The sequence below is a fragment of the Heterocephalus glaber genome, unplaced genomic scaffold (genome assembly GCF_053883595.1).
Source record: "Heterocephalus glaber isolate CG9 unplaced genomic scaffold, H.glaber_assembly_v1.0 deba00000122, whole genome shotgun sequence".
Lineage (NCBI taxonomy): Eukaryota > Metazoa > Chordata > Mammalia > Rodentia > Bathyergidae > Heterocephalus > Heterocephalus glaber.
The window spans coordinates 73642355-73669919 of NW_028258138.1; the positions used below are offsets into that span (position 1 = coordinate 73642355).

Sequence of the window (27565 nt, forward strand, 5' to 3'; positions counted from 1 at the left end):
TATATAGCACTTCTGGTGTATTAGAAGGGTCAAGGCAGGGTCAGGTGGTTTACATGATCCTAAGAGAGAGATTCTATTTACTCTTAGTAAGGGAACCCTCTGAGATACTATTTGTAGCCATAGTTTACAGGTAAGGAAGTTGAGGTTTAGAAAAGCAAAGCTTGCTGAAGATTACATGGCTGGTGTGTGGGAGAGCCTAGATTTGAACCTGGGGAGCCTGGATCCAGTGTCTGACATCTTAACTCCCATACTATACTGCCTCTTAAAGAAAATGTAAGCTGTTACTTTATTATTACTTCAAAATAAATAGCTAGATAGCTTCTGCATCACTGGTTTTTTGTCCCTTGTTGGTTTTGGGAGGCTCATGTAGCAGTAATGTAGAGACTCAAGAAACTTAGGTTTAAGTACCAATTATGCCATATACTAGCAGTATGAACTTGAGAAAGTGACCCCAGGTTTCCTCATCTATAAAATGGAGGTTATGCCTACTATCTGTGAATTATGTGGCACTACACAAATGTTGTACACATTTTACATGTGTTGTAGGGCCTATTCCTAAATGTGGGTATAATCTGTGAAGCCTGAGTCTTAAAATACAGTGCAGTGCAAGTGCCTATTCTAGGAGTACCAGAGACTGCTAGCGAGGTAGGGGGCATAGGCAAAGCAGCAGAATAAATTTTGATTGTCTGTGGTACCCTTTTCCCTTTCCTTCTTTACACAGTCTGCCCCTATCCTGTATGTCACAGTTATAAAGCCAGTACCCAAGTTAAAACTCCTCTTAATTTCCACAGGTCTTAGCTATGTTTTGTTTTGTTTTGTTTTTTAAGACAGGGTCTCACTGTGTAGTCCAGGTTGCCTTAAACTCACTGTGTAGCCCAGGCTGGCCTTGAACTCACGACAGTCCTCCTGCCTCAGCCTCCCATCAGCTAGCACTTTTAATAAAATAACATATACCAAGTTAGTGTTTCCCAAACTTCAGTACCATCACGTATGCATGAAATTTTATAAGCAAATGGACATTTAAAAATCTGAAATTTTCACATATGCACATTTAAAATGAAATGAAAATTCATTTATTTTAATTTAAATTAGGAGAAAAACCTAGTACCCAAAAGGATATTTCACAGATTTTGCTAAAAATATAGGGCAAAAGTCAGTTGAAAGATCAATATTTGATAAATACAGTAAGAATATGGGTGAGGTGCAGACATTTTGAGTTTTTTTACTTTTTGAGAGATGACTTCCTGATGGCTCAGGCCTGTGGTCACTACCTGACAATCTTCTGAAGGTGAGGGCTCAGTGACTTGTGTTTTAGGTTTAAGAAATTGCTAACCATCTAGTTTGGCATTATGTGACTTTATTCCTCAACCTTCACAGATCTACTAAGGTTCTAATTTGGCCTTTTTCCTCCAACAGTTGTTGGGGAAAGGAAATATAGGCACTACTCAGATTGCCTATGAGTTTCTTGTTAATTATTAAAGACAAGTGTAATATTTTCTGTGTTAAAAGTCAAAACCAGTGGCTTAAAAATTCATTGTTGATCCTGATAAGATTAAAACAAAATCAAAAAATTCACTCAAAACTACTACTATTCTCAAAGCTTCCCATGCAGTTGTTATAACCTCTTGCTTTCCATAGCTACTGGTTCTTGGTATTTTCAACCACCATCTTCTGGACTTTTACCCTAGTATGTACAGTTGCCTTGGTATGTACAGTTTCTTATTTCTACTAGCACAGTCCAGATGAGATTAGAGATTTTTTGGTTTGTTTATAAATAAACTATAGTAAGAAGAAAGTAAAAAGAAAAAATGGGGGTGGTATGTTTATTGAGTTGATAAGAGAATATTTTGCTTATCTTAAGATGACTGAAGTCTGTCTAGCAGTTAGTTAAACCTGGCATTGTTCATTGGTTATTCATCCTAGTTTCTTTTATTTTCATGGATTCAACTGGTTTGGGTTTCTCACTTTTTCTACGGACACGCACACACACACACACACACACACACACACACACAAAATAGTCCTTGGACAGCCTTTTAAGGATTATGACGGAATTATAACTGCTGTGTTTTGGTTTTAGTTATCAGTCTAAAGTATGTATTAGGAATATCTGAAATGCAAGTTTGTCTAACTAGTTTTCTATTTAGTAGAGTGGTAGCCAATAGAGCCTGTGTTGTATTTATTCTTTTCATTTGAATTTCTCTATTTTGGGAATGTTTTTTCTTGGAACAGGAACTATGTAATGTCTAGCATAATAGTATCTAATTTATGGTAGATACCCAGTAAATGTTTACAGAAAAAATGGGACTTACAGGTTGGTAAGAACAAGCTTTCTTAGCATAAGTTTTGATAAGGTTGGCTAAGGGTTTATCAATTTTATTTATTCTTTCAAAAAACCAACTCTGTGATTCGTTGATTTTTTTGTATCGTTCTCTTAGTCTCCATTGCATTGATTTCTACTCTGATCTTTATAATTTCCTCCCTTGTATGAGCTTTGGATTTGTCTTGCTCCTCTTTTTCTAGGATTTTAAGGTTCAGTATTAGGTTCTTTATTTGAGCTCACTCTGTTTTCCTAATATGGGCATTTATTGCTATGAATTTCCCTGTAGAACTGCTTTCATTGTGTCCCATAGATTCCTATATGTTGTATTGGGATTGTCATTTAATTGTAGAAACTTTCTAATTTCTTCTTGAATTTCCTCTGTGACCCACTGATTTGTTCAGGAGGATGTTATTCAATTTCCATGTGTTTGTTCAGTTATTGCAATTTCTTATGCTATTGATCTCCAGTTTAATTGCACTATGATTTGATAATATACAAGGGATAACTTCAATTCCTTTGCATTTACTTAAACATGTTCTATGAGCTAGCATGTGGTCTATGAGCAGTGTGCAGCCGAAAAGAATGTATATTCTGATTTTGTGGGGTGGAACACTGTGTAGACATCTATAAGTCCATTTCTTCAAAAGCCTGGTTCAATTCTATTATTTCATTGTTGATTTTTTGTCTAGATGATCTATCTATTTGTGACAGTGGGGTATTGAGGTCCCCCACTACAATTGTATTAGTGCTTATTTGGTTTTTCATGTCCATTAAATATTTGTTTTGTATAGTTGGGGGCATTAGTATTTGGTGCATATATATTTTTGATTGTCATCTCTTCCTCTTGGATTGTTCCCTTTACAAGGATGTAGTGACCTTCTTTGTCTCTCTCTTTTTTTTTCCTTAAACTCTTTTATTGGTACATTTTACGTAAACAATACATTTACATTTATCATTGGGTGCTTGTACCTGTACATGATGTATCTTGGTTCTTATTTTTTTCCCCATTACCTGTGCACCCTTCACCCCCTCCACCCTTCCCTATTTACATAGACTTCATTTCTATTTTTTTTCTTTTCTCATAATTTTCCCTTTCCCTTCTTTCCTTTCCCCTTCCCCTCCCACCATTTGTCTCTCTTAATTAGTTTTGGTTTGAAATCTATTTTGTCTGCAAATAAGATCGCTACCCCTGCTTTTTTCCTTTCTCCTGTCACGTGGAGAACTGTTTTCCATCCTCTTACTTTCAGTCTATGAATTTCTTTGTGAACTAAGTGGGTTTCTTGTGTACAGCATATTGTTGGAATTTGCTTCTTAATCCATTCTGCCAGTCTATTTCTTTTGAATGGTGAGTTGAGGCCATTAACATAGATGGTTATAACTGATATGTATTGGCTTATCCTTGTCATGTTATTTTCCTGTTGTTGGCTCTTTTATTTTTTATTTTCCCCCCTTTCCCTTTAGTTTCTTGCCTTGCCTGGTGGATTTGCTTTGTTGGGCCTTATGGAGTTGGGACCTTCATTTTCTTTTTCTAGGATTTTGTTTAGAATTGTTTGGAGTGCTGGTTTGCTATTCATGAAAATTCTCAGGTGTTCTTTGTTGTGGAAGTATCTTATTTCCCCATCAATTTTGAAAGATAATTTTGCAGGATACATCAGTTTAGGTTGGAGGTTGTATTCTTTTAGGGCTTGAAATACTTCACTCGAGGCTCACCTGGACTTGAGGGTTTGTATTGAAAAGTCTGCTGTGATTCTGATGGGCTTCCCTTTGTATGTGATTTGTTTCTTTTCTCTAACTGCTTGTAGTATTTTGTTCCTCTGTTGGGTTTCAGAAATCTTGATTATTATATGTCTAGGTGTAGATTTTTTTCTCACTATCTTTTTTTTTTTGGTACTGGGGATCGAACTCGGGACCTTGAGCTTTCAAGGTAGGCACCAGAACCACTGAGCTAAATCCCCGTCCCTAGGTGTAGATTTTTTTTTTGATCATGGTTAGTTGGTGTCCTATATGCCTCACTCATCTGTATGTCAAATTTTTTCACTGTTTGGAAAGTTTTCTGTCATTAATTCTGTGAACAGTTTTTTTTTTTTTATGTCATTTGTACTTTCTCCTGATTTTTCATGGATTTCTATCAGCCTTATATTATTCTTCTTTGCATCATCTAGGAGCTGGTGGATCGATTTCTCGTGGTCCCTTACTATTTTTAAGAGATTTCTCTTTTCATGGTCACTGACTGCAATCCTGTCTTCTTTCTATATCTGATATTCTGTCTTCACATTTGCTCATTCTGCTGCGAATGCTTTCAATAGAGTTTTTAATCTCCTGGATACCTGTTTGAATCTGTTTCATGGATTCCATTTCTTTCCTATATTGGACGTTCATGTTTTCCATCATGGTCCTGAGCTCATCTATTTTTTTTTATCTGTTTCTATTCTAGAGTCTCTAATCATGTCTTTCATTCTGCTCACCATCTCTATGGTTATCTGGGAAATTATTTCTGTTTTGAATTTTTCTAGAGCTTCATTCATCTGTTTTGTTACTTCCTGTGCCATCAGTGTAGGGTGTCCAGGTGATTGATTATCAGACTTTTTCACCTTGTTTCCCCCAGAATTTGCCTTTGGTGAGCTGGTAGCCTGATTTTGTGTCTTGCTTAGGTGTCTTCTCATTTTTATTTTTGTTGTTGGTACTGTTTTTGATTCAATTCCTGGGTTGATACTTCAATATCGCTTATTGTAAGTATCTTTGTGGCTTGTATTTAGAACTTTTATGAAATGGCTGTTTCTCAGAAGTGGCTTCCAGATATATCTGGCTTTTAGATTTTGAGTCTCTAATGACTCTTAGGCCATCACGTTTTCAGTATACCAGGAAGGACAACTGATTTGATCAATCACAACACCTTAGCCCAAGTGATACAATCAGCAACAATAGTAGCATCAAGCACAGTTTAGAGAATGACAATTTGTGGTAGTTATTAATCTACTACTTGTAAACATGTTAATTAAATCAAAATTGAGGACCAGCCCAAAACTATGTCTATAGTGAATAAACTCTTCAATATAGCAACTTTACCCTTCGGGATGGGGACTTAGAAGGAGTTGGGGAGGGAGGGATAGATAGGTATGATAGGGAAAGGTTAGAAGTGAGGCCAGAGAGCAGAGGAAGATCACACAAACTCTAGGAAGCTGTTGAAGAGAAGAGGAGAAGACAGAATGAAAGAACAAACACAAAAACAGAACAACCTAACAGCAATAGGGAGGCTAGAAACTGTATTCACTTTCCTTTAAAACTAATGACAATCAAGAGAAGGAAAAATAAAAAAGTAAGAAAAAAAGAAATTCTAATTAGGATTAGGACAGGAACAGGAGTAAAAAGGGAGAGAAATGAACAAGGTGGGAGAGAGAGAGAGAGCAAGAAAGAAAGGAAAGGAAAAAAAAGAAAATAAGGGAAAGTTTTGAAAAGAGAAAAGAATAGATAAAAATTAGAAAAAATATGAAAAACAGGAGAAAAAAATTACTTTGAAGATAAATAAAGATAAAGGGCCTCCTTCAGGCTATGCCTCTACTGTCAGTATAGACAGCATGGGCAGGAGTGTGCCAACCGAAGTCAGTTAGTCTCACCAAGCCAGCAGCTGTCCCCTGAGGTTCAGGCTGATTTCTGCCTGCAAGGTCCCAAGTTGAGGCCTCTGACCTCCTGCTGGTTTGAACTCTGCAAGGTTCTACTAGGTTCTACTGCAGGTTCCAACTGCCCTTCCCCTGAAGATAGTCCAGGTTCCAATGGGAGGTGATGATCCCTGCAACTTAACAACTACAGTGGTCTGGTGTGCCTTTATTGCAGAGATTTTCTTCACTTTTCCAGTGGGCTGCAATTTTCATCTAGGAGCCTCAGAGAGGACCTCTTTCTCTTGTTCACTTCTGTTCTATCTTCTGGAGCTCACACCAATGTCTTTTCTGACCCGCTGCCCCTCTGTGGTGTGGATCCAAGTGCTGGCTTGGCCCAGCGGCCAGAGGTGGGGGTGGGGGTTGCGTAAGCTCCTCCGCACTGAAGGGACAGGGCTGCAGGATGTCCCACACGCATGCTGCTCGGGACCTGCGCTCCTCTGCACTGAAGGGGCGGGGCCCTTCTTAGCATAAGTTTTAAGAAATATGAGTCATATCTTTCTGTCTTTCAAGTCATTAAGCAGAGTAACTTTGACGACTGTGTGAAAGTTGGTGAACTATTAATAAATTGTATTCCTGATAAGATCTTGGAAAACTCAGGCATAAAAGAATACTATGAATACATTTGGAACTATGTCATAACCTGCCCTCACACACATTAATTCCCAGAATGGTCATATTTCTGAAAAGACAACAGTTTTATATTTAAATACTACTTAAGGGTGTAAAGATATTATCCTCTTTTCTTACACTTGGGCTAAATGTTACCATTGTGGTTTAATAATTAAATAAAATTTTAGGACTTTATGGTATAGATATTCTTTCATGGGTCCCACCTTTCTCTTGATACTTTTGTTTAAAGAGAAAAACAAAACTAGATTATGGGGAAAAGAGCACTGATTTGGATATGTAACACTAGGATTTTAATGTGAAGATTCCACCATAGTAAAGACTGGTTTAATTTGCTGCTGGTATTTTTCCCCTTTTAAATAACCTCAGGAGAAAAATGTCAGAGGGTAACGACATATTAATGCCTGGAGATTCCTCCCCTTTTCTCATTAAAAAAGGAAAAGGAGGTAGTAAATTTAATGCTTTAGCTTGATTAGTTGGATTGATTTTTATTATCAAGTCAGTTACCACCATGAATGGATAGTCAGATTTAGAATTTATACAGCAATGAAAACTATCAACTTCTGATTACAAACTTTGCACCAGTTGGTTTTCTATGGCATTTTTTGGATGTATTGCTCATTTTTTTCTTTAGGAATGGGATAATACTGATCTAGCTTAAGTGGTCAGGTCAAGATTAATTTCTGAACTATGATTATCTCTGAAAAAAGCCTATGAAATTCTATCACATTTTTGAATTTTTATCACTTACCTCTACTGGTATGGTAGTAAAGAAAAACTTAGTGATGCTGCATTCTGATGGGCTGACAGAAGTTACCACTTAATCTCAGATGGTGAACATGTTGTAATTTAGTGGTTTTCAAAATACTGTCCTAAGGACAGTAAGCATAGTAATCACCTTGGGAATTTGTTAAAACTGAACATGCTCAGACTCCATCCCACAGATGGTAGATTCCAACTTCTAACATGTGCTCAAGTTACCTGATTTATTTCAGAATCAGGCCTGTGAAATCCTTTTATCTGTTGTAAAACATGATCAGAATCCAATAAAAGTGTCCATTGTGATTTACTTTTTGGTAAGAAGATTAAGGACAACATTAAAACTAGTGTTCCTTTAGCTTTACAATTTATAGTTGATTAAAAATTATTTTCTAATTATGAAAGTAATATATGTCCTTTGTAGAATATTATGAACATTTAGGAAATTATAAAATAACAGTCACCCAAAACACTCTGTCCTGGAGATGAACATTATTTTGATTTTTGGTATCTTTCCTGTATATCTCCATTTTTTTCCTCCCATTCTTTACTTTTGTGAAAAAAATACTCAATTTTTATCCTGCTTTTGAAAAACTTAACATATTAGCATTTTAGCATATTATTAAACTTTTTGTCATGTACATAACTTTTAGTTGCTGCATAGTATTCTGTCATATCATTGTACCATAATTTATTTAATCATCACTCCATTGTAGGATTTTTAGGTTGTTTTTATTCCAGTAGAAGAGTATCAGTTTAGATTTTTTTTTTTCTGGATCTCTGATTGTTTTCCTCAGAATAGGGTCAGATACTTACATTTACTAAATTCAGTAGCTATACATGTTTTTAAACTCTTGTCAAAGTTGCCAAATTGTTTTGAGAATGATTTTTATGGCAAGTTTTGTTTTGTTTTGTTTTGGTACCAGGGTTTGAACTCAGGACCTTGGTCTTGCAAGGCAGGCACTGAGACACTGAGCTAAATCTTCGGCTCTTAATGACAGTTTTTACTTTGATGTATACTTAATGAGAATGCCAGACAAAAACAAGTATTATTTTTTCAAAAGCTAATTTGTCAAGTGAAGCCCATATGCCATTGTTTTAATAAGTATTCCTCGATTACTAGTAAGTTGAATGTTTTTTCATATGCTTATTTTTATCTAACTCAAACTATGCATTTTGTTTTAGGTCTTCACCATTGGTTGAAATGTCTGTGATTTTATCTGCCTCAGTTGTTCGTGTCAGAGATGGACTACCACTTTCTGCTTCTACGGATTATGAACAAAACACAGGAATGCAGGAGTGCAGAAAGTATTTTAAAATGCTCTCGAGAAAACTTGCTCAACTTCCTGATAGATGTACACTGAAAACTGGACATTATAACATTAAGTAAGACTTCATTGTGTTCATTAGAATCATTTGCCTAGGGGTTGTCATTGTAGTGAAGCTTAAGTCATTGCAATAGAAATTAGTGTTTGATTAGTTTAGGAAAACTTGTTCAAGTCAATAATCATGTTGTTTTAAACTTTAACTAGTAGTCATCAGGCCTTTTACAGTTTTTCTGCATTTATATCTGGCTTTAGAAACTTGTAGTTTTGCAGATCACAGATATTTCTTTTTATAAGTTGCTCACTAGGTATTTATTGGAGTTTTTATATACCTAGAATTATAATAGGCAAACTATAACGGGGAATATAAAATTTTTTTACCTGCTACCTGCCCTCTAAGAACTAAAGAAGCTTACATTCTAGTAAATAAAACTGGCTGGGTGTGGATTTATTCCCCAGAACCACAGTGAGGTGGGGATGGAGAAAAAAGCTGGATGATGGGCTAGAGTATGACTTTGTCTGTGGTGGTCGCGGGCCTCTCTGCAAAGATAACATTTGAGCAGAGACCTGAAAGGAGACAGTTATATGAAGGATGATGTGGATAAAGAGCAAAGCTGAGGTAATAGCCAGGGTAACAGCCCTTTGATACATACCAAGAAATGGAGAAAAAAACCATTGCTGTCAAAGCATTATGGACAATCAATAGAATGGCAGAAGTTGAGGTTCCAAAGGTAGGGATGAGGCAGGTTATATAGAGGGACTTCTAGGCCATGGTGAGTCTGTTAATCTGTCGAGTCTCCTGTAGAACTATGGGAAGCCATTGGGGAGTTTTAAGCTAGAGAGAGTTTACATGATCGATTTTGGCTTTGAGTAGATCATCCAGGCTGCTTTGAAGAATGGATTCTCAGAGTGAAAATATGGAAGCAAAGAGATGAGTTAGGAGACTCAGACATTCAGGTAGAGGTGATGATGTAACTTGAAATAGCATGATAATGAAGAGAAATGGTTGGATTTGGCTGTATTTTAGGATTAAAACCAAATCATCCTAGTGGATTAAAGTGGGATATGAGGGAAAAAGAAAAAGAACATTTTTGGCCCAAGGAATCGGGCATGTAATGAGGCTGAAATGAGTAAGTCTAGAGGGCTTAAATGTGTTTCACTAGTAAAAACCAGTAGTTTTGTTTGGACATGTTAAATCTGAGATGCCTGTTAAATACCCACAGGCATGGTCAGGTAGGCAGATGGATGTATGAGTCTGAAGTTTAGCGAACAAGACAAGGATTTAGTAATGGTCTGTAATTAAATGGTCTGTAATTAAATTCATGGGAATAGGTGAAACTACCTTGGAAAGTATTCATATGAAACAATTATAGAACAATTAACTTCTGAGCAGTGTGATGCTGATTATGCATACAGAAGGAAATACATGAATAAGGTCACATTAATAAGCAGAGGGCTTCCTTATTGAGATGAGACGTGATCCATGTCCCCAAGAACAAATAAGATTTGGCTAAGGCAGGGCTGAGGGTATCTAGGTGTAGGGAAGAGAGGCAGAATAAGGAAAATATATGACTTACCATGGTAGATGCATTAACCTGCTTGGCTTGGTGTTAGTGGATTGTGATTTAGGGATAGCTGTGAGATGTGTGATAATTAGTTGAGAGATCAGATCCTGGGTTTTCCTGAAAGTTCATGTTGAGGGAGGTCACTGTGAAGTAACAAGTTATAAGGAAGTTACTGCTACAGATTTGAGGAAAGTGACGATTAAAAAACAACTCTGATTCTTGTGACCCCAAGGTTCCCACCAGTCCCCATTCCTCCTACACAAATTAAAAATTCCTTATTGTGGGTTTTAAAATAACAGTTACACTATAAGCATATTTGTGTGCTCTTTTTTCCTAGTTTATTTTTCTTTTCATCATATATATAGTTTGAATCCAGCATGAGTTTCTCACATTGTCAACAATTTTCTCCAATAGAATTTTTATGTCCTGGTTTGTGTTAATCAGAAGTAAAATATTAAGGAAAATAAATTTAAGAGAAACTTGTGAAACTTTTTAAAGTACTGTCTTCAACCACTTAATTTATTGAAAGGAGATGCTGCTATGGTTCATAAATCAGCAATCACTCTTTTGTTTACATATAGTTCTGATTTTATTCATTGTTTTGGTCTGTACTGAAAACATAAGTAAAGTTTTCTACATTATTTTCTTTAAAAAGCAATTCTAAAATAGTAGAACAAAGACTCAAATGGAAAGTCTGAGGGGAAAGATAAGGCAAAGAGCTCAACTTATTGGAGCATGAAGTAGGAAAATAAAAGTGCAAATGAAAAAGAAAATGCTAAACAGAAAGATACTTCAAATGCCTATGATCCCAGATACCAGGAGGCTGAGGCAGGAGAATCACAAATCTGAGGCCAGCCTGGGCAACTTCATAAGATTTTTGTCTCAAGATAAAATAAAAAGGCCAAGGAGGTAGCACAGCGATAGAATGCTTGCTTAAAATGTGCAAAGCCCTGCATTTAGTCTCCAGCACTGCAAAAATCATGAAAGAACAAAATGGTCAAGATCAGATGGAATACCTGAGATAAAAGAGAAGGAAGGGGTGAAGATGACTAAAGCCTTGGAATTGAATAGAATGTTATTGTTGTTGGCAGAAAGCAGGTCTTTGGAAAGGATTGATTATGGGGGTAAGGAAGAAGAAAGATAATGAAGCTCCCTTTGGTCATTTTTCACTGAGGTTATAACAAGGCAGTCCAGAGGAAATGGGATAGATATTTTTTAAATATTCACATAGATGTGATTAAAATTATGAGGGTAAAAATGAGTTTAGAGGGAGGTCCAGAATAGAACCTTAGAAAATGTCCACAATTAAGTATTTAGATCACTTGGGTAATGATAACATAATGTGATGTTACATTAATGGGATTTCTGAAGGTTTAACTAGAAAATGTCTTAATGGTAATGGTTACAGTATACTTAATATGATGTTTGAGGCTAGTTCAATTTTTTGGAGCAAAACCTCAAAACATTCAACTAATTTAAATAGTAGGCTCTTGTAGTGCTCCGGATCATTATTTTGAGTTTTAGTTGTTATTGAATAATGGTATAGCCAGATGTCAGAGTTATACAGGAGATTGGCTTGAATTGCATATTAAAATCAGTAGGTGGCCTGGGAATTTAGCTCAGTGGTTTTGCCACCTGCTGCACAAGCACAAGGACCCAAGTTCGATCCCCGGTACCAAAAAAAAAACCAGTAGGTATCCTGGACTTAAGCAAAACAACTATTTTGTTTTATGTATTTTTCATTCCTCTGCTTTATTTTCTTAAAGTAGAGAGAAATGTAAAAATTTAACCCTTCTCTAATTCTGCTTAATTGTGAGTTCTAGATTTTGTATTATATTTCATTTTATTCCACACGAAGGATTTTAAGGCAATTTGCAAAATACTAATAATTCAAGAGCAAGTAACTGAATCAGATGAAAGAAATATAGAGATAGGACAATGAACTGATATAACATCTCCTTCTGGAGATGACTATATAGTTCATTCATCCCTTAGAAAAAGTCTGCAAGTACCACTCTGAGTTTCTTTGTGGCCAAAACAAAGGAGGATAATCAGTAGGATCAGTTACAGGACTCAGTGTCCGTCAGATAAAAACATTGTTTTTCATATTACTGAGACCTGGTGTGCATAAAGAGGGACTGCATTTAGATAGCATTCTTCCAGCAGCCACAAGAGTGAGCTTTTTATAATTTTTCATATATTCTTAGTATATGCAAATGGTGTGGTGTGTAAAGAAGTTTTACGTGAGAGTTAGGAGTGGGATAAATCAGGAGAGGTCTAATCTGGCCTGGTGCAAGAATACAGTTCAGATATTATTAAAAGAATAAATAGATCACATGGGTTTTACAACCATACACAGAAAAACCTCTGTGCATGTTGTATGTGTAGCCAAGTTTTTAAAAGGGTTTGGAAAATAGAATTTTTAATTTTAGTTCCTGTCAAGAACCTAGATTTCATATATTTTCTATTATTGATAAGAAATATTTTTAGTTGATTTTCCAATTATTAAGGTTTTTACAGTATATGACAATGAATGTAGTGTGAAATAGATAAACTCGGGAATTTCTGTTAGCTTAGAAAATTTGCCATGTTAACTCTTGAAAATTCTCACATCACAACTATTTTTCTAAAACTCAGGGATCTGAAGTAGCAATGTGACTGAAACTGCCACCAGACTGCCCCCTTTCCCTCCTGGTCATGTGCAGTGCCTTTTGCTTATGGGTCACCTTCTTTCTCATTGCTACTACGGCATGTCAAGGGAGTAACCCCACTCCCTTGGTAGGTTGTTTGCAGAACTTGTATGATTGCTTGTATCATCATATATTAACATTTCTTTAATTTACATTTTTAAATACTGTTTGTTCCCTGGGTTGTAACTCCTTGAGGAAATTGATCTGTAGCCTATACTGTTTTCAAGTCCTCATTTTTTAGCATTGTGGTTTTCAAATTTGTGTAGAAATTGAGGTACCAAAGTAACTAAGTATATAATTATATGCTAAATCAGGTGGTATCTTACATTAGGTTCTGTGGTTCTGTTTGAATAGGCCTGGGAGAACCAAAGTTTTGAGGAAAGAAATTAGGGGAGCACCACTTAAAATTTTCTTCTTAGTATACTGGGAAAATGCAGTGTTTTTTTTTTTTGGTATTAAATTCTTTTATTGGTACATTGTAGGTATACAACACAATTACATTTCTCATTGGGAATTGTACCTTTATATAATGCATCTTGGTTCTTATTTTTTCCCCATTCCTAGCCCTCCCTTCACGCCCTCCACCCTTCCCTATTTACAAAGACTTTATTTCTATTTTTTCCACTTCTCATCATTTTTTTCCTTTCCCCTCTTTCCTTTCCCCTGCCCCTCCCACTATGCCTACCCCTTTGGACCTTTTCTTCCTATTTTACATTATCCATTATTCATTCTAATCATTGGTACATTTTAGGTATACAATATAATGACATTCATCATTGGAAATTTGCACCTTTACATAGTCTCTCTTGGTTCTTATTTTTCATCCTAGCCCAGCCCTCCCTTCAACCCCTCCAGTCCTATTTACAAAGATTTTGTTCCTATTTTTCCATTTTCTCATATTAATCCCATTCCCTTCTATCCTTTCCCCTAGCCCTCCCACTTCCTTCCCCTTTGCCCCTTTTCTTCCTATTTCACATTACCTATTATACATTTAGTCCTTATTTACACTTTCAGTTTCTCACACCAGAGAAACTATTCGGTATTTACACATGTGTGTCCTATTTATTTCACTTAAGAGTATTGCCTCAATGTGCATCCACTTAGCTATAAATGTCTCTAATTTCTCATTGTTTATGGCTCAGTAGTACTCCATTTTATTAAAAAAACCACATTTTCTTTATCCAGTCTCCAGTTGATGGGCATTTGGGGTGTTTCCAAGTTTTAGCTATTACAAACTGCGCTGCTATGAACATGGGTGCACATATATCACTGTGGTATGATTCTTTTAATTCTTTGGGGAAGATCCCCAGCAGTGGAATAGTGGGGTCAAATGGGACTTCCAGTCCTAGTTCTTTGAGGTATCTCCATACTGATTTCCACAGTGGTTGCACCAGTCTACACTCCCACCAGCAGTGGAGCAGGGTTCCTCTTTCCCCACAGCCCCCCCAGCTTTTGTTATTGGTTGATTTCATGATAGCAGCCATTCTTTCTGGAGTGAAGTCGAATCTCAGCGTTGTTTTCATTTGCATCTCTCGAATGACCAGTGATGTTGAACATTTTTTCATGTATTTATTTGCTATTTCTACTTCTTTGTGTGAGAAATGTCTGTTCATTTCAGATGCCCATTTTCGGATTGGGTCTTTAAATTTGGGAGGTCTGATCTTTTTAAGTTCTTTATAGATTCGAGATAGTAGACCGTTGTCTGAGGAAGAGCAGGTGAAGATTTTTTCCCACATTGTGGGTTGTCTCTTCACACTGCTGTTGGTTTCTCTTGCTGTGCAGAAGCTTTTTAATAAGAAGAGATCCCATTTGTTGATTGTTTGTGCTAGTTCACGGGCAACTGAGGTTTTGTTCATAAAATCTTTTCCTACACCGATGTCTTCAAGGGTTCTACCTAACCTCTGTTCCAACTGGTTCAGAGTTTCTATTTTAATATTTAGATCTTTAATCCATTTTGATTTTACTTTAGTGCATGGTGAGAGATACAGGTCTAGTTTGAATCTTTGGCAAGTTGAAGCCCAATATTTCCAGCACCATTTATTAAAGAGGCTATCTTTCCTCCAGTGAGGGTGTTTGGCTCCTTTGTCGAAGATGAGATGGGTGAGTGTGTCTGGCGTTGTTTCTGCATCTTCTAAGAGAACCACTGGTCCTCAAGTCTGTTTCTTTGCCAGTACCATGCTGTTTTTATCACAGTAGCTTTGTAGTATAGTTGCAGGTTGGGGATTGTGATACCCCCTCCCATGTCTCTGTTACCTAGAATTGCTTTTGCTATTCTGGGTCTCTTCTTGCTCCAAATGAATGTTTGGATTGTTTTCTCGAGGTCTATGAAGTATGCTGCTGGGATCTCAATTGGAATTGCATTAAATCTATATAGCAGTTTTGGAAGTGTGGCCATTTTCACTATATTAATCCTTCCTACCCAGGAGCAGGGGATGTCTGTCCATTTTCTGATATCATCTTCAATCTCTCTTTTCAGAGTGCCATAGTTTTCAGAGAAGAGGTCTTTGATTTCTTTTGTTAGGAGGATTCCTAGGTATTTCAGTGTTTTGGATGCTATTGTGAAAGGAATTGTTTGCCCTATTTCTCTCTCAGTGAGTCTGTCATTCGTGTAGAGGAAAGCTATTGATTTTTGTGTGTTGACCTTGTAACCAGCTACTTGACTGAATTTGGTTATTAAGTCTAGAAGACTTTTGGTGGAGTTCTTGGGGTCTTCTATATAGAGTATCATGTCATCTGCAAATAATGACAATTTGACTTCTTCATTACCTATCTTTATTCCTTTTATTTCTTTCTCTTGTCTAATTTCCATGGCTAATGTTCCCAGAACTATATTGAACACGAGTGGTGATAGTGGACATCCTTGTCTTGTTCCTGATTTTAGTGTGAAGGATTTCAGTTTTTGACCATTTAGTATGATATTGGCTGTTGGTTTTTCATAGATGGCTTCTATCAGTTTGAGGTAGAGACCATCTATTCCAAGTTTTTGTAGGGTTTTTATCATAAATGCATGTTGGATTTTGTCAAATGCTTTTTCTGCCTCTATGGAGATAATCATATGGTTTTTGTCCTTGGCTCTGTTGATATAGTGTATTACATTAATTGATTTTCATATATTGAACCATCCCTGCATCCCTGGGATGAATCCCACTTGATCAGGGTGTATAATCTTCTTGATGATCTTCTGCATTCTGTTTGCCAGTATCTTATTAAGGATTTTTGCATCTATGTTCATTAGTGAGATTGGCCTATAGTTCTCCTTTTCAGTTGGGTCTTTCTCTGCTTTGGGGATCAAGGTGATGCTTGCTTCCAGGAATGAATTTGCGAGTATTGCTTCCCTTTCAATTTTGTTGAAGAGTTTAAACAGTAGTGGTGGTAGTTCCTCTCTGAATGTCTTGTAGATTTCAGCAGTGAAGCCATCAGGACGTGGGCTTTTCTTCATAAGTTTTTAATTATTTTTTAGATTTCATTGATTAATATTGGGTCATTTAGAATTTTTAGGTCTTCTTCATTCAACTTTGGTAATTCATATGTGTCTAGGAATCTGTCCATTTCTACTGTGTTGTCCATCTTATTGGCGTATAGGTTCTGGAAGTAGGTACTGATGATCCTCTGGATTTCTGCTGGGTCTGTTGTAATTTCACCCTTTTCATTCCTAATTGCATGGATTTGGGCCTTTTCTTTCCTTTATCTGACAAGGTTGGCTAAAAGTTTGTCAATTTTGTTGATGCTTTCGAAGAACCAACTCTTGGCTTCATTGATTTTTTGTATCATTCTCTTAGTCTCCATTGCATTGATTTCTCCTCTGATCTTTATAATTTCCTCCCTTGTAGGAGCTTTGGGTTTATCCTGCTCTTCTTTTTCTAGAAGCTTGAGGTTCAGCATCAGGTTGTTTAATTGGGCTCGTTCTGTTTTCCTAATATGCGTATTCACTGCTATGAATTTCCCTCGTAAGACAGCTTTCATTGTGTCCCATAGATTCCGATATGTTGTATTGTCATTGTCATTTAATTGAAGGAACTGTCTGATTTCTTCTTTAATTTCCTCTGTGACCCATTGGTTATTCAGAAGTGTGTTGTTCAATTTCCACGTGTTTATGAAATTTTTTGAGTTTCTTTTGCTATGGATCTCCAATTTCATCGCACTATGGTCTGATAATATACAGGGGATAACTTCAATTCCTTTGTACTTCCTTAAACATGTTCTATATGTGAGTATGTGGTCTATTTTTGAGAATGACTCATGTGCAGCTGAGAAGAATGTTTATTCTGATTTTGTGGGGTGGAAGAGTCTGTAAACATCTCTTAAGTTCATTTGTTCAAGAGTTCGATTGAGTTCTAGTATTTCATTACTTATTTTTTGTCTAGTTGATCTATTTGTGACAGTAGGGTGTTGAGGTCCCCCATTACAATTGTATTAGTGCATATATGACTTTTCATGTCCATTAGTATTTTATATAGTTGGGTGCACTAGTGTTTGGTGCATAGGTATTTATGATTGTCATCTCTTCCTCTTGGATTGTTCCCTTTACAAGGATGTAGTATCCTTCTTCGTCTCTCTTAATCAGTCTTGGTTTGAAATCTACTTGATCTGGAAAGAGGATAGCTACTCCTGCTTTTTTTCAGGTTCCTGTCACATGGAGTATTGTTTTCCACCCTTTAACTTTCAGTCTATGAGTTTCCTTTGGAATGAAGTGTGTTTCTTGTATGCAGCATATTGTTGGATTTTGCTTCTTGACCCATTCTGCCAGTCTATTTCTTTTGATTGGTGAATTCAGACCATTAACGTTGATGGTTATAACTGAAACGTATTGACTTGTCATTGCCATGACTTTTTCTTTTTGTTGGGTTCTCCCCCTTTACATTTAATTTCTTGTCATGCCAGATGGGTTCATTCTGCTTTGCTTCCTGGGGTTGTGATCCTCAATGTCTGTTCCTAGGATATTGTGTAAAATTCTTTGGAGTGCTGGTTTGGTATTCACAAAGTTCCTAAGGTGCTCTTTGTCATGAAAATATCTTATTTCTCCATCCATTTTGAAAGAGGGTTTTGCAGGGTACATCAATCTGGGTTGGAGGCTGTTTTCTTTTAGGGCTTGGAATATGTCACTCCAAGCTCTTCTTGCCTTGATGGTTTGTGTTGAGAAGTCTGCTGTGATTCTGATGGGCTTTCCTTTGTATGTGATTTGTTTCTTTTCTCTGACTGCTTGGAGAACTTTGTTCTTCTCTTGTGTTTCTGGAATCTTAACAATTATATGCCTATGTGTAGATTTTTTTTTGATCAAGGCTATTTGGAGTCCTATATGCCTCACTTATCCGTATGTCAAGCCCTTTTCCCCTGCTTGGGAAGTTTTCTGCCATTATTTCTGTGAAGAGATTTTTTATGTCATCTGCACTCTTCTCCTGTTTCTTCATTGAGCCCAATCAGTCTTATGTTATTCTTTTTTGCATCATCTAGCAGCTGCTGGATTGATTTCTCATGTTCCCTTATAATTTTGAAGCAATTTTTCTTTTCCTGGTCACCAAGTGCAATCTTATCTTGTATATCTGAAATTCTGTCCTCACATTGGCTCATTCTGCTGTGTAGACTTTCAATGGAGTTTTTCATGTCCTGGAAATCTATTGAGCTCCTCTCTAGATGTATTAATCATGTCTTGCACTAGGGGCACTATTTCTCCTGTTATCTGAGAAATTATTTCTGATTTCATTTTTTCCAGATCCCCTTTTGTTGCCAGTTCAGTGGGTCCAGGTGTTTGAGTATCAGAGTGTTCCATCTCATTTCCCTTTGGGGTTGCTGTAGGTGATCTGGAAGTCTGGTTTTGAGACTTATTTATATGTTTTCTCATTTCGACTGGGGCGGGGGGGCTGTTAGCGCCTGCACGGATTACCTCCTCTGAGCTGGGTGAGGTGGGACAGGGGCCGGGAGCAGCGGTAGGGATGGTGACCCAAAAGTCCTTTCCTGTGGGCTGGGAGCAGCTGGAGGGATGGTGGCCGGGAAACCCCTTCCTCTGGACCAGGAGCAGTGGGATGTTGGCTCAGAAGCCCCTCCCTCTGGGCCGGGAGCGGAGGGAGGGATAGTGGCCCGGAAGCCCCTTCCTCTGGGGCAGGAGCAGCGGGACAGAAGGTGGCCCAAAAGCCCTTTCCTCTGGGCTGGGAGCAGCGGGAGGGATGGTGACCGGGAAGCCCCTTCCTCTGGACCAAGAGCAGTGGGATGACAGCTCAGAAGCCCCTACCTCTGGGCCGGGAACAGTGGGACTCAGTACCTTGGTCTGGTGGTCTGGTGTCCTCTGCGTCTTTGTAGTGTGGAATCAGGTGGCTGCCTGTCTGCAGAGGGGTGATTCGGTGTCTTCAGTGCGACTCAGGGCCTCGGTAGGGCGTGCACAGACCTGCCTGTCTGCAGCGGGCTGATTCAGCGTGTTCTGTGGGACTCAGGACCTAGACAGGGTGTGCACAGACCTGCCTGTCTGCAGCAGGCAAAAATGCAGTGTTTTACCTGATTGCGGTGCCTCGGCACTTCATTTCAACTGATGGAGCACATTGCTCAGAGCACAGCCTACACTTAGAACAGTGCCATGCACATGTCATGGCTGCTAAATGAGGAATAGATATTGTGGGGGCATTGTCCAGAGGTATGTATGAGATGGATATGCAGAGGTAAGGGACTTTGGGAGCCACACATCTAAAACCTCCCAGAATGAATGGTTAGAGATGAAAAGATACTCTATAGGGCCACAAGTGCAAGTAGGATCACACTCACTGCCTTAAGGAGTGAATGCTGTGGCCTTCATTCCCACGGGTTGTTGTGGGGGTTTGGTGGTGTTTTTCCAGTGCCATGGAATTAAGTCTGCATTTTCTTCAAAAGATTTCAATTGTGGGGAAACATTGTCTGAGCAGCTTGGGGTGCATTGTGGGAGTACCTGGTTTTGTGATCTCTTTCCACATTCCCTAGTGATATTACTGCCCTCTACATAAAAATTTAAGGATCTTATCTATTAAAGGATAAATTAAGAGAGACTTTCCTGAAGCTGAAATAAACATTTAATTAGATCACTACATAGAAAACAATAACTAAAGCAGTAATGATGAACAGATGAAAATTATGTTGCGTTGCCTGAGATCTTACTTGATTGGCTTTGGTTGTTTAAAAATTGTAGTTGTACATTTTCAGATCTCTTTTGACCTTGTGACATTGACATTGTGAAAAGATGAATATCCTCTGTGAGATTATTCATACCCTATTTGAATTTTTGTGCAAGAAATACAATTCCTTAGTTCTTTCATTGTGAATTCACGTGAAATTTGATAATGGCTGTGAGCTTCCTAAGTTCTCTCCTGGGCTGAGGGTTCATTTTCTCTGTATTTGCCCCCAAACTGTTACCTACAGCCCTCTTTAAGGCCCACCTGCCTTTTAGTTTTAGTCTCTAGCAATGCTTTCTGATTACAGGAATAACAACTTCAACAATAACTCAATTATTGAGTGCCTGCTATTGCCAGGCACTTACTTACATTATCATTAAACCACAGCAGCTCTTGAATGGCTAATAAAGAGCTCTTTCTCAATTGCAGACGCACAGTTTGTACTAGTTTAAGAAAAAAGAATTATGACGGATAGGGGTGGAGCTAGCTTGTCAGATGTTGCTGTTAGGAACTTTTTGTTTCTACAGTCTCTTACCTGTTGAGAATATCCTGTTTCCCAAAAAATAAGACCTATCCGGAAAACAATCAGCCTTGAAAACTGGAGATCAAAAATGCCAGCTCCAATCACCTTACCTTACCTGCTATTACAGAGTAGCCACTGAGCAAGAGAATAGAGAGGTATAATCTGTGTGACACTGGCCATCACCATGGTAATGACTGGTGCTTATTTTCCAGTTAGGTCTTATTTTGGGGGAAACATGGGTAGATACTTTCTTCACTGACTAGAAAATACTGCATAGGCTATTTCAGTCCACTTGACTACCTCCATGTTTCTAGCACAGGCTTTACTTTAAATTGGCTTTACTTTTGTCATGGCCCATTTCTGGATAATCACTGTGGTTAAAGGGAAAGAGGCAGTCTTCTTCCCCCCAGTACTAGGGATTGAATTTAGGCCCTTCACACTGAGCTACATTCCTAGTCCTTTGTATTTTTTATTTTTGAGACAGAGTCTCAGTAAGTCAATAAGATTGGGCCCAAACTTGCCATTCTCTTGCCTTGGCCTCCCTGAGTGCTGAGATTATAGGTATGTTCCATCACACCCGGTTAAGAGAATGACATACTCTTATTGGCCAGCCTGGATCACCCCTTTGGTGGTCAGCCATATACTAAAGTTGTATAGAAAAGGTAGTGAGAATGGAAGTAATTAATTCCTCAAAGGGAAGGAGAAAAGGAATGTTGTATGGATAGCCATTATATACTATCACCCCTTATTACAGATGAGGCAAGTGAGACTCAGAAATGTTAAGAAACTCCTTTAAAGTAATAAAGCTAATAAATAGTGTATCTGATCCAGTCTTTTGGCTTCAGAATTCACATTATTCTTAGATACAAGAGGGAGTTTTTGCCCTTAATCATGACCCCCTTTCTTTCTTTTTTTTTTGGTACCAGGGATCCAACTTGGGTCCTTGAGCTTTCGAGGCAGGCTACAGAACCACTGAGCTAAATCCCCGGCCCATGACCCTCTTTCTTGACATTGCATTAATTCTCTAATTCCTTTCTCTTTTTATAGAGGGAAAAATTACCCAGGTGACAGAAGCAAATAAAATACCCCCTCCTCATTTTTGTTGTTGTTGTTGGAACATAATAAGGAGCAAAGTATATGTAAAGCCTAAAATTAATGGAACAGTAATGTCTTTTTTGAGACTAGGAGTTTGGTAGGAAGGGTTGTGACGGGGAATGCACCCCTGCAATAGCTACTAGCAGTGTTGGAAAATGAGATAACCTGTGTATCCTGCTTTCCTGTTTATCTCATTACTAGCATCACATTACATTCCTATTCTTTATTATGATAAAACATGGCTTTTTGGCACTATGTTGCCATATTGGCTCTGGTGAACTGGCCTGGGAATCTTATTATTCTTTTGGGACAAGTTCTGGAAGAAAATGAGACCTAGGTGCAGTGAACTTCAGTAATACAGCAGGTAAATTAGGAATTGTCTATGATCAGCTATCAAAAAAATCAAGATCTTCGGCCAGGGATTTACCTCAGTGGTGTCCCTGCCTGCCTTGCAAGTGCAAGGCCCGGAGTTTCCATCCCCAGTACCAAAAAAAAAAAAAATCAAGATCTTTAATTTGAGGTGTTGAGAGTAGTGGGAAAGAGTAAATCAGGAGATAGATTAACTCTGCCTAAAAGAAGATGAAGGATACTAAAGGCAAATTTTGCTTGGCCTATTTTATCCAAGACTTTGTTGATGTAATCACCTTTGGTCCCTTAAAATTACCTCACATTCTCCTTTAGCTTTCTGTTATAAGTTGCCATTGTCTGGTGTATTGCATATTAGTAAGTACTTTTGGTACAGTATTTAATAAGGTTTTAAAATAGTAGCTAAAATGGGTCTTTTATTCATAGAATAATTTTGTTCATGATTTGACTCTTAATCATTAGAAGGTATGAGAGGAATAAGTGAGAAAATATGAAGCTCCTAGTAGAATGTTGTATATGGCAGACACTCAGTGTTAATGAGTTCTCTTTCTGCTTCTTATCTCCTTACTGTCCCAGTGGTGGCAGAATCTTGTTTTCAACTTATTTCCTATTAGACATATGTATTTGGGAATAATAAAAACCATGAAGTATGCTCACTTTCATAATCTCAACCCATTTCATTTCATATTTAAAAGTTTAAATACTTTTAGCAGATTTCATTGTGGAAGCTTCTGTTACTTAGCATTTTAACAGTAAATGGAGATGACATAGAATACTGGCTGACTTCTCTCCACCCAAGGAAGCTGTGTAGTGGGCAAACATGGTTTCAAAGGAGAAGCAGATTTTTTTATTTATAATGGTACAATTATAAAAGGAAAAATTATGTTTTATGTATAATACAAATATTACTACTATGTCAGCTTATTGTTTGCTATATTCCTTGTCAGTTAACATGCTACAAAATGCAGTTTGTAATATTTAACTTGTTTTCTATCATAGTTTCAAATATATCTTCAGTAATTGTATTGCAAGCTCATGACAAGCAGGATATCAAAGCTTATAGTATAGACTGCTAGACCGATCCCCGATGTTCTGTGGTCTGCTTAGGGGAAGATTATAGTATTGTTTTAATTAAGTATAGTTTGATACATCAGGTGAGAATTGTCCAAATAATATCAGTGTTCAATAAGTGATAGGTAAAATTTATTTTAGGTGTCAAAAAAAGTTTAATAGCCAGCCATGGTGGCACATGCCTGTAATCCCAGCGCTCAGGAGGCTGAGGCAGGAGGATCACAGTGAGTTCGAGGTCAGCCTGGGCTACATAGCAAGACCTTGTCTCAAAACAAGACAAAAAAAGTTTAATGTCCAAAGCCAATTATTTATTTTGTTGGATTTTATGAATCACTTGTGATATATGATAAAATTAACTTTTTATTTTAACAAAGTCATTAGAATGGGTAAACCTCCTTGTCTGGAGGTTGGACTTTGCCAGCATTACGTACTTGTTCAGGACATATTTAATCCTGGTTGGACCTGAAGAAGTTCCTAATGCAACTTGCAGGAAGAGAAAATAAAGATGTGATAAGATTGGATAAATTCCTTGGCCAGAACAAAGGCAATTGCTAGGAAGATGAAACCCCATTGGCACCAAAGCCTAGAAGTAGAAGAGAATTAAAAAATTTTAAAAGGTAATTAGAGCAAAGTCAGGTCAAAAAATAGCAATTTAGCGCCAGGGATTTAGCTCATGGCACCACACCTGCCTCATAAGCACAAGGTCCTGAGTTCAATTCCTGGTACTGCCAAAAAAAAAAAGCAATTTAACCATGTATGGTGGTGCACGCCTGTGATCCCACACTTGGGAGGCTGAGGCAGGATTGCTGCAAGTTTGAGGACAGCCTGGGCTACATAGTGAGTTCAAGGCCAGTGGTAACTACATAGTGAGACCCTGTCTCAAAAAACTAAAAAAATAGCAATTTAAATAGGAGTGTGAGTGTGTGTGTGTGTGTGTGTATACTCTGCATGTGTACACATACATCTGCTAAAAGAGTGTGGCCACCTGGGGGTACTCATGCAGAGGTTTGTAATTCTGTGTGGTCCCCGAGAATGTCCCTGGCTTTGAACACATTGAAGATTCCCTAACATCCACTCTGAAGCCTTCTGGTGAAACAGTGACTGGAAGAGCTGATGGAATAGTACTCTCTTACATCATTTCGTCAAGCACTTATTGAGCTTTTGCTTTGTGTAGATACCACTGGGCTGTACAGTTATCTGTGTGATACACTCAAATTAGTGCATAAATGAGTGAATGATGCTATCTTTGGCCTCATGTATTCACTTATTGAGCACTTGTTGTGTACTAGGCACAAAATATTCTAGATGTACAATGCAGAACAATGCAGCAATCATCCTTGCTCCTATAGAGCATATTTATTAGTGACAAAGGCATTGCAGCAAATAAATACATAAATATGCAACTACAACTTGGGCTAGTTCATGAAAAATAACAACTGCTATGCTAGTCCCGGAAGGTGGGATCAGTTTAGATTGTGTGCTCTGGGAAAAACTTTGAGAATTAAAGGATGAGAAGGAGTTAACCAGATCAGAATTGGAGCATGGAGGAGATAGGATTGTGAGCATTGTAAGTGGGGAAGTCAGAAGTTCTAAAGTTCTTGGGTTGGGAATTGGAGGGCTGGGAGTGATTGGCTTCCTTGAGGTGCTGAAGCAAGGCCATCGTGGCTGGAATACAGAGGGAGGAGTAGAGTTGCATAAGATGAAGTGGGGAAGTTGGCAAGGCTTCCGGGTTTTGCAGATGTACAAATGATACAGGTTCTAAAATCTTTAAGTTGCATCACTCTTAATTTAGAGGAAAAATGGAGATTGATTTGTGGCTTGGAAAGATGAAAAACTATTAGTGGAATTAGGACATGACTGGTTTTATCTATACCATATGGAAGTTGATGTTGTGTTGTGGAAAGATTGTGGGCTTTTGAGCTAGAACTAAGTTGATTGCAGCTGGTTCTTAATGATGTGTGGCTTTGGATAAGTTACTAAGCCTCTTGAGCCTCTATTCCTTCATTTTTAGGATGGAGATAGTAGAATCCCTTATTGTAAGAATAAAATTAAATAAAACATGTAAAGTACAAAGTAGAGGGCCTGCCTCATCACAGTGGTCAGTAAACATGCTGCTGTCACTACTGTTAATCTTCTTTCTTGAGGCAGAGGGAAGGACAACTGCCATATTGTCTATAAAATATGAGCTAAGCAAACGTGATGGACCCTTCTAAAGCATGCACAAACTGACAGGCCTGTAGTGACTTTAGACTATTTCAAGTACAGTAGTCTTCTGTGACATGGTGGAAATCTTTTTTTTGGTACCAGGAATCAAACTCAGAACCTTACACTTGTGAGGCAGACGGTGGAACCACTGAGCTAAATCCCCGGCCCGATGGTGGAAATCTTTCTGTCCATTCCAGTGGTGAAAAAGCAGATTTTCTTATTATAAACATGAACCAACTGAGATAATTCATACTTTTGGGAAACTGTCTTTACATTTCAAAGAAAAGAAGGCTAAATTTACTAGGAAAAGCTGTAATCTAGACATTCCTCATTTAACAACCGAGTTCCTTGTCAAATTCCTGGTCACTAAATGAAGAATTGTGTATAGCATGTACATTACAATATTCAGTACAAAGAAATAAAGGAAACTCCAAACTGATGATTTGCTTTTATTTGCACAACTCTTACATGCAGTATTGTAATATATAGCATAGCATAAAACTATAGTATTGTAGTATACAGTGAATCAGCAAAGATTACAGTACTGTATAAACAAAGTACACTGTACAAAGAAAAGACATTGATGCTCAATAAACAAGATATACAGAACTGTACAAAAAAAAAAGATGGGTCATAAGTCCGAGCAGTGGGTCATTTAACAGTTAGTTGTTAAATAGGTGGTTAAACGAGCAATGTCTGTAATGTAGAATACTTTAGCCTTTTCAGAAAGTATCATGCAATTATAGTAAAATAAAGACTTCCTGAAAATGCTAACATACAATTGTTTTAGTATGGTTTCCTTTATTGTGCGTACAATTCTATAGTTAAATTTAGCACAAGAAAGATAAATCATTTGGGATAAACTGTGGCTCACTCTGTTATGAATATGGAAATACAGTAAAAGCCTGACATAACAAAAAATGGGATCCAAAGTTTTTCATCATATTATGGGAAGATAATGAAATAGCTCCTACCCAAGTGATTGGGAGTTCTGAATGTGTAGAGGCCAATTGCCAATTGTGTTCAAGTTATTTGGGGGATGTGTTTGAATGCTAATGGCATGTCAAAGAATTTTGATAATGGTAGTGAAGTTCTTTAGGGGAAGAGAAAATAACTTCAGAAAGCATATTTTGGCTTTTGATTTAAATATTAATTTGTAGAAAAATTCAATATGCTATGGCTAAACTTTTTTGATTATGGTCCTTGAGAAGAGATACAGTTTACTTTGTGAGAAGCACTGCATGGTTCTCGTCCCTTCTTTCCTGCTCATAGGGAATTTAAACTTTCTTGAAACAATGTACCATTCCAGTATTTTCTGTTAAATTCTATTTCAGTTTTTAGAAAATGCCTTAGCTCACTAATTTTATGACCTACTAATGGGTTGTAACTTGCACTTCGAAAAATACTGCAAAAATGAGTATGTATTACGTGGAGCTTCAGAAAAGAATTCCAGGTTATTCTAGAAGCATAAGATAAGCACTTTACCACGAGTGTATCCAATATCATTAATAATAGATAATTAATAGGTGTTCACCTTATATCATTTGACTGCCTGGGATAGTCTTTTAAAGAGCGTGCGTGTCCCCACACACGCACACACACAAAGACAGAGTTGTTTACTTGCATAGACATAAACTCTCACCAGAAACATACAGAAGAAATTAGTAAAAACATGGATTCTCTGCGAGAAAGAGAACTGGGTACCTGTAGGCAGAGGAGGGGTAAGATATTTTAAGTACAATATACCCTTTTATTTTCATTCTTTTAAAATTTGAAACATGGAAACATGCTTATTCCAGTGATTAAACTTAAAAATAATAAATTCCACATCTACATTATTAGAGAAAAATGGGGGGAGGTGCTCCAGGATCAGGGTTTAGTAGTGAAGAGGTTGTCACAAGTGGCAGTGCATGCAGGCATGGGGAGTGAGAGCCTGCATGCTGTTTACCACCCTGATCCATACCAGCTGTGTTGACAGTGTGATAAAAGGATCCTCATTCAAAGGATTAATTTATGTTCCATGCTCTTGTTTTTTTGTTTTGTGGTAGGGTCTCGCTATGTAGTTCAGGCTGGCCTCAAACTCATGGCATTCCTCCTGCCTCAGCCTTCTGAGTGCTAGGATTACAGGTGTGTGTCACCATGCCTAGCTCTATTATGAAGGAATAGTAAATACTATATTCTGAAAGTCTTTTTAGTAGAACATGATTAAAGTTTCATTGCTTAAAGTATT

General features: G+C 37.6%; 1 protein-coding gene across 3 annotated transcripts in view; it reads left to right on the plus strand.

The window, feature by feature from the left end:
* Sec22a (SEC22 homolog A, vesicle trafficking protein) overlaps positions 1 to 27565 on the plus strand; it is an 86639-nt gene that overhangs the window by 1522 nt on the left and 57552 nt on the right. For all 3 annotated transcript variants that reach the window (XR_015453031.1, XM_021251273.2, XM_087216203.1), the window contains exon 2: positions 8551 to 8751. Coding sequence is in view for 2 of the 3 variants with exons in the window: in XM_021251273.2 (XP_021106932.1) it covers positions 8570 to 8751 (182 nt within the window). In the remaining variant the exon portion in view is untranslated. The remainder of the gene's footprint in view (positions 1 to 8550; positions 8752 to 27565) is intronic.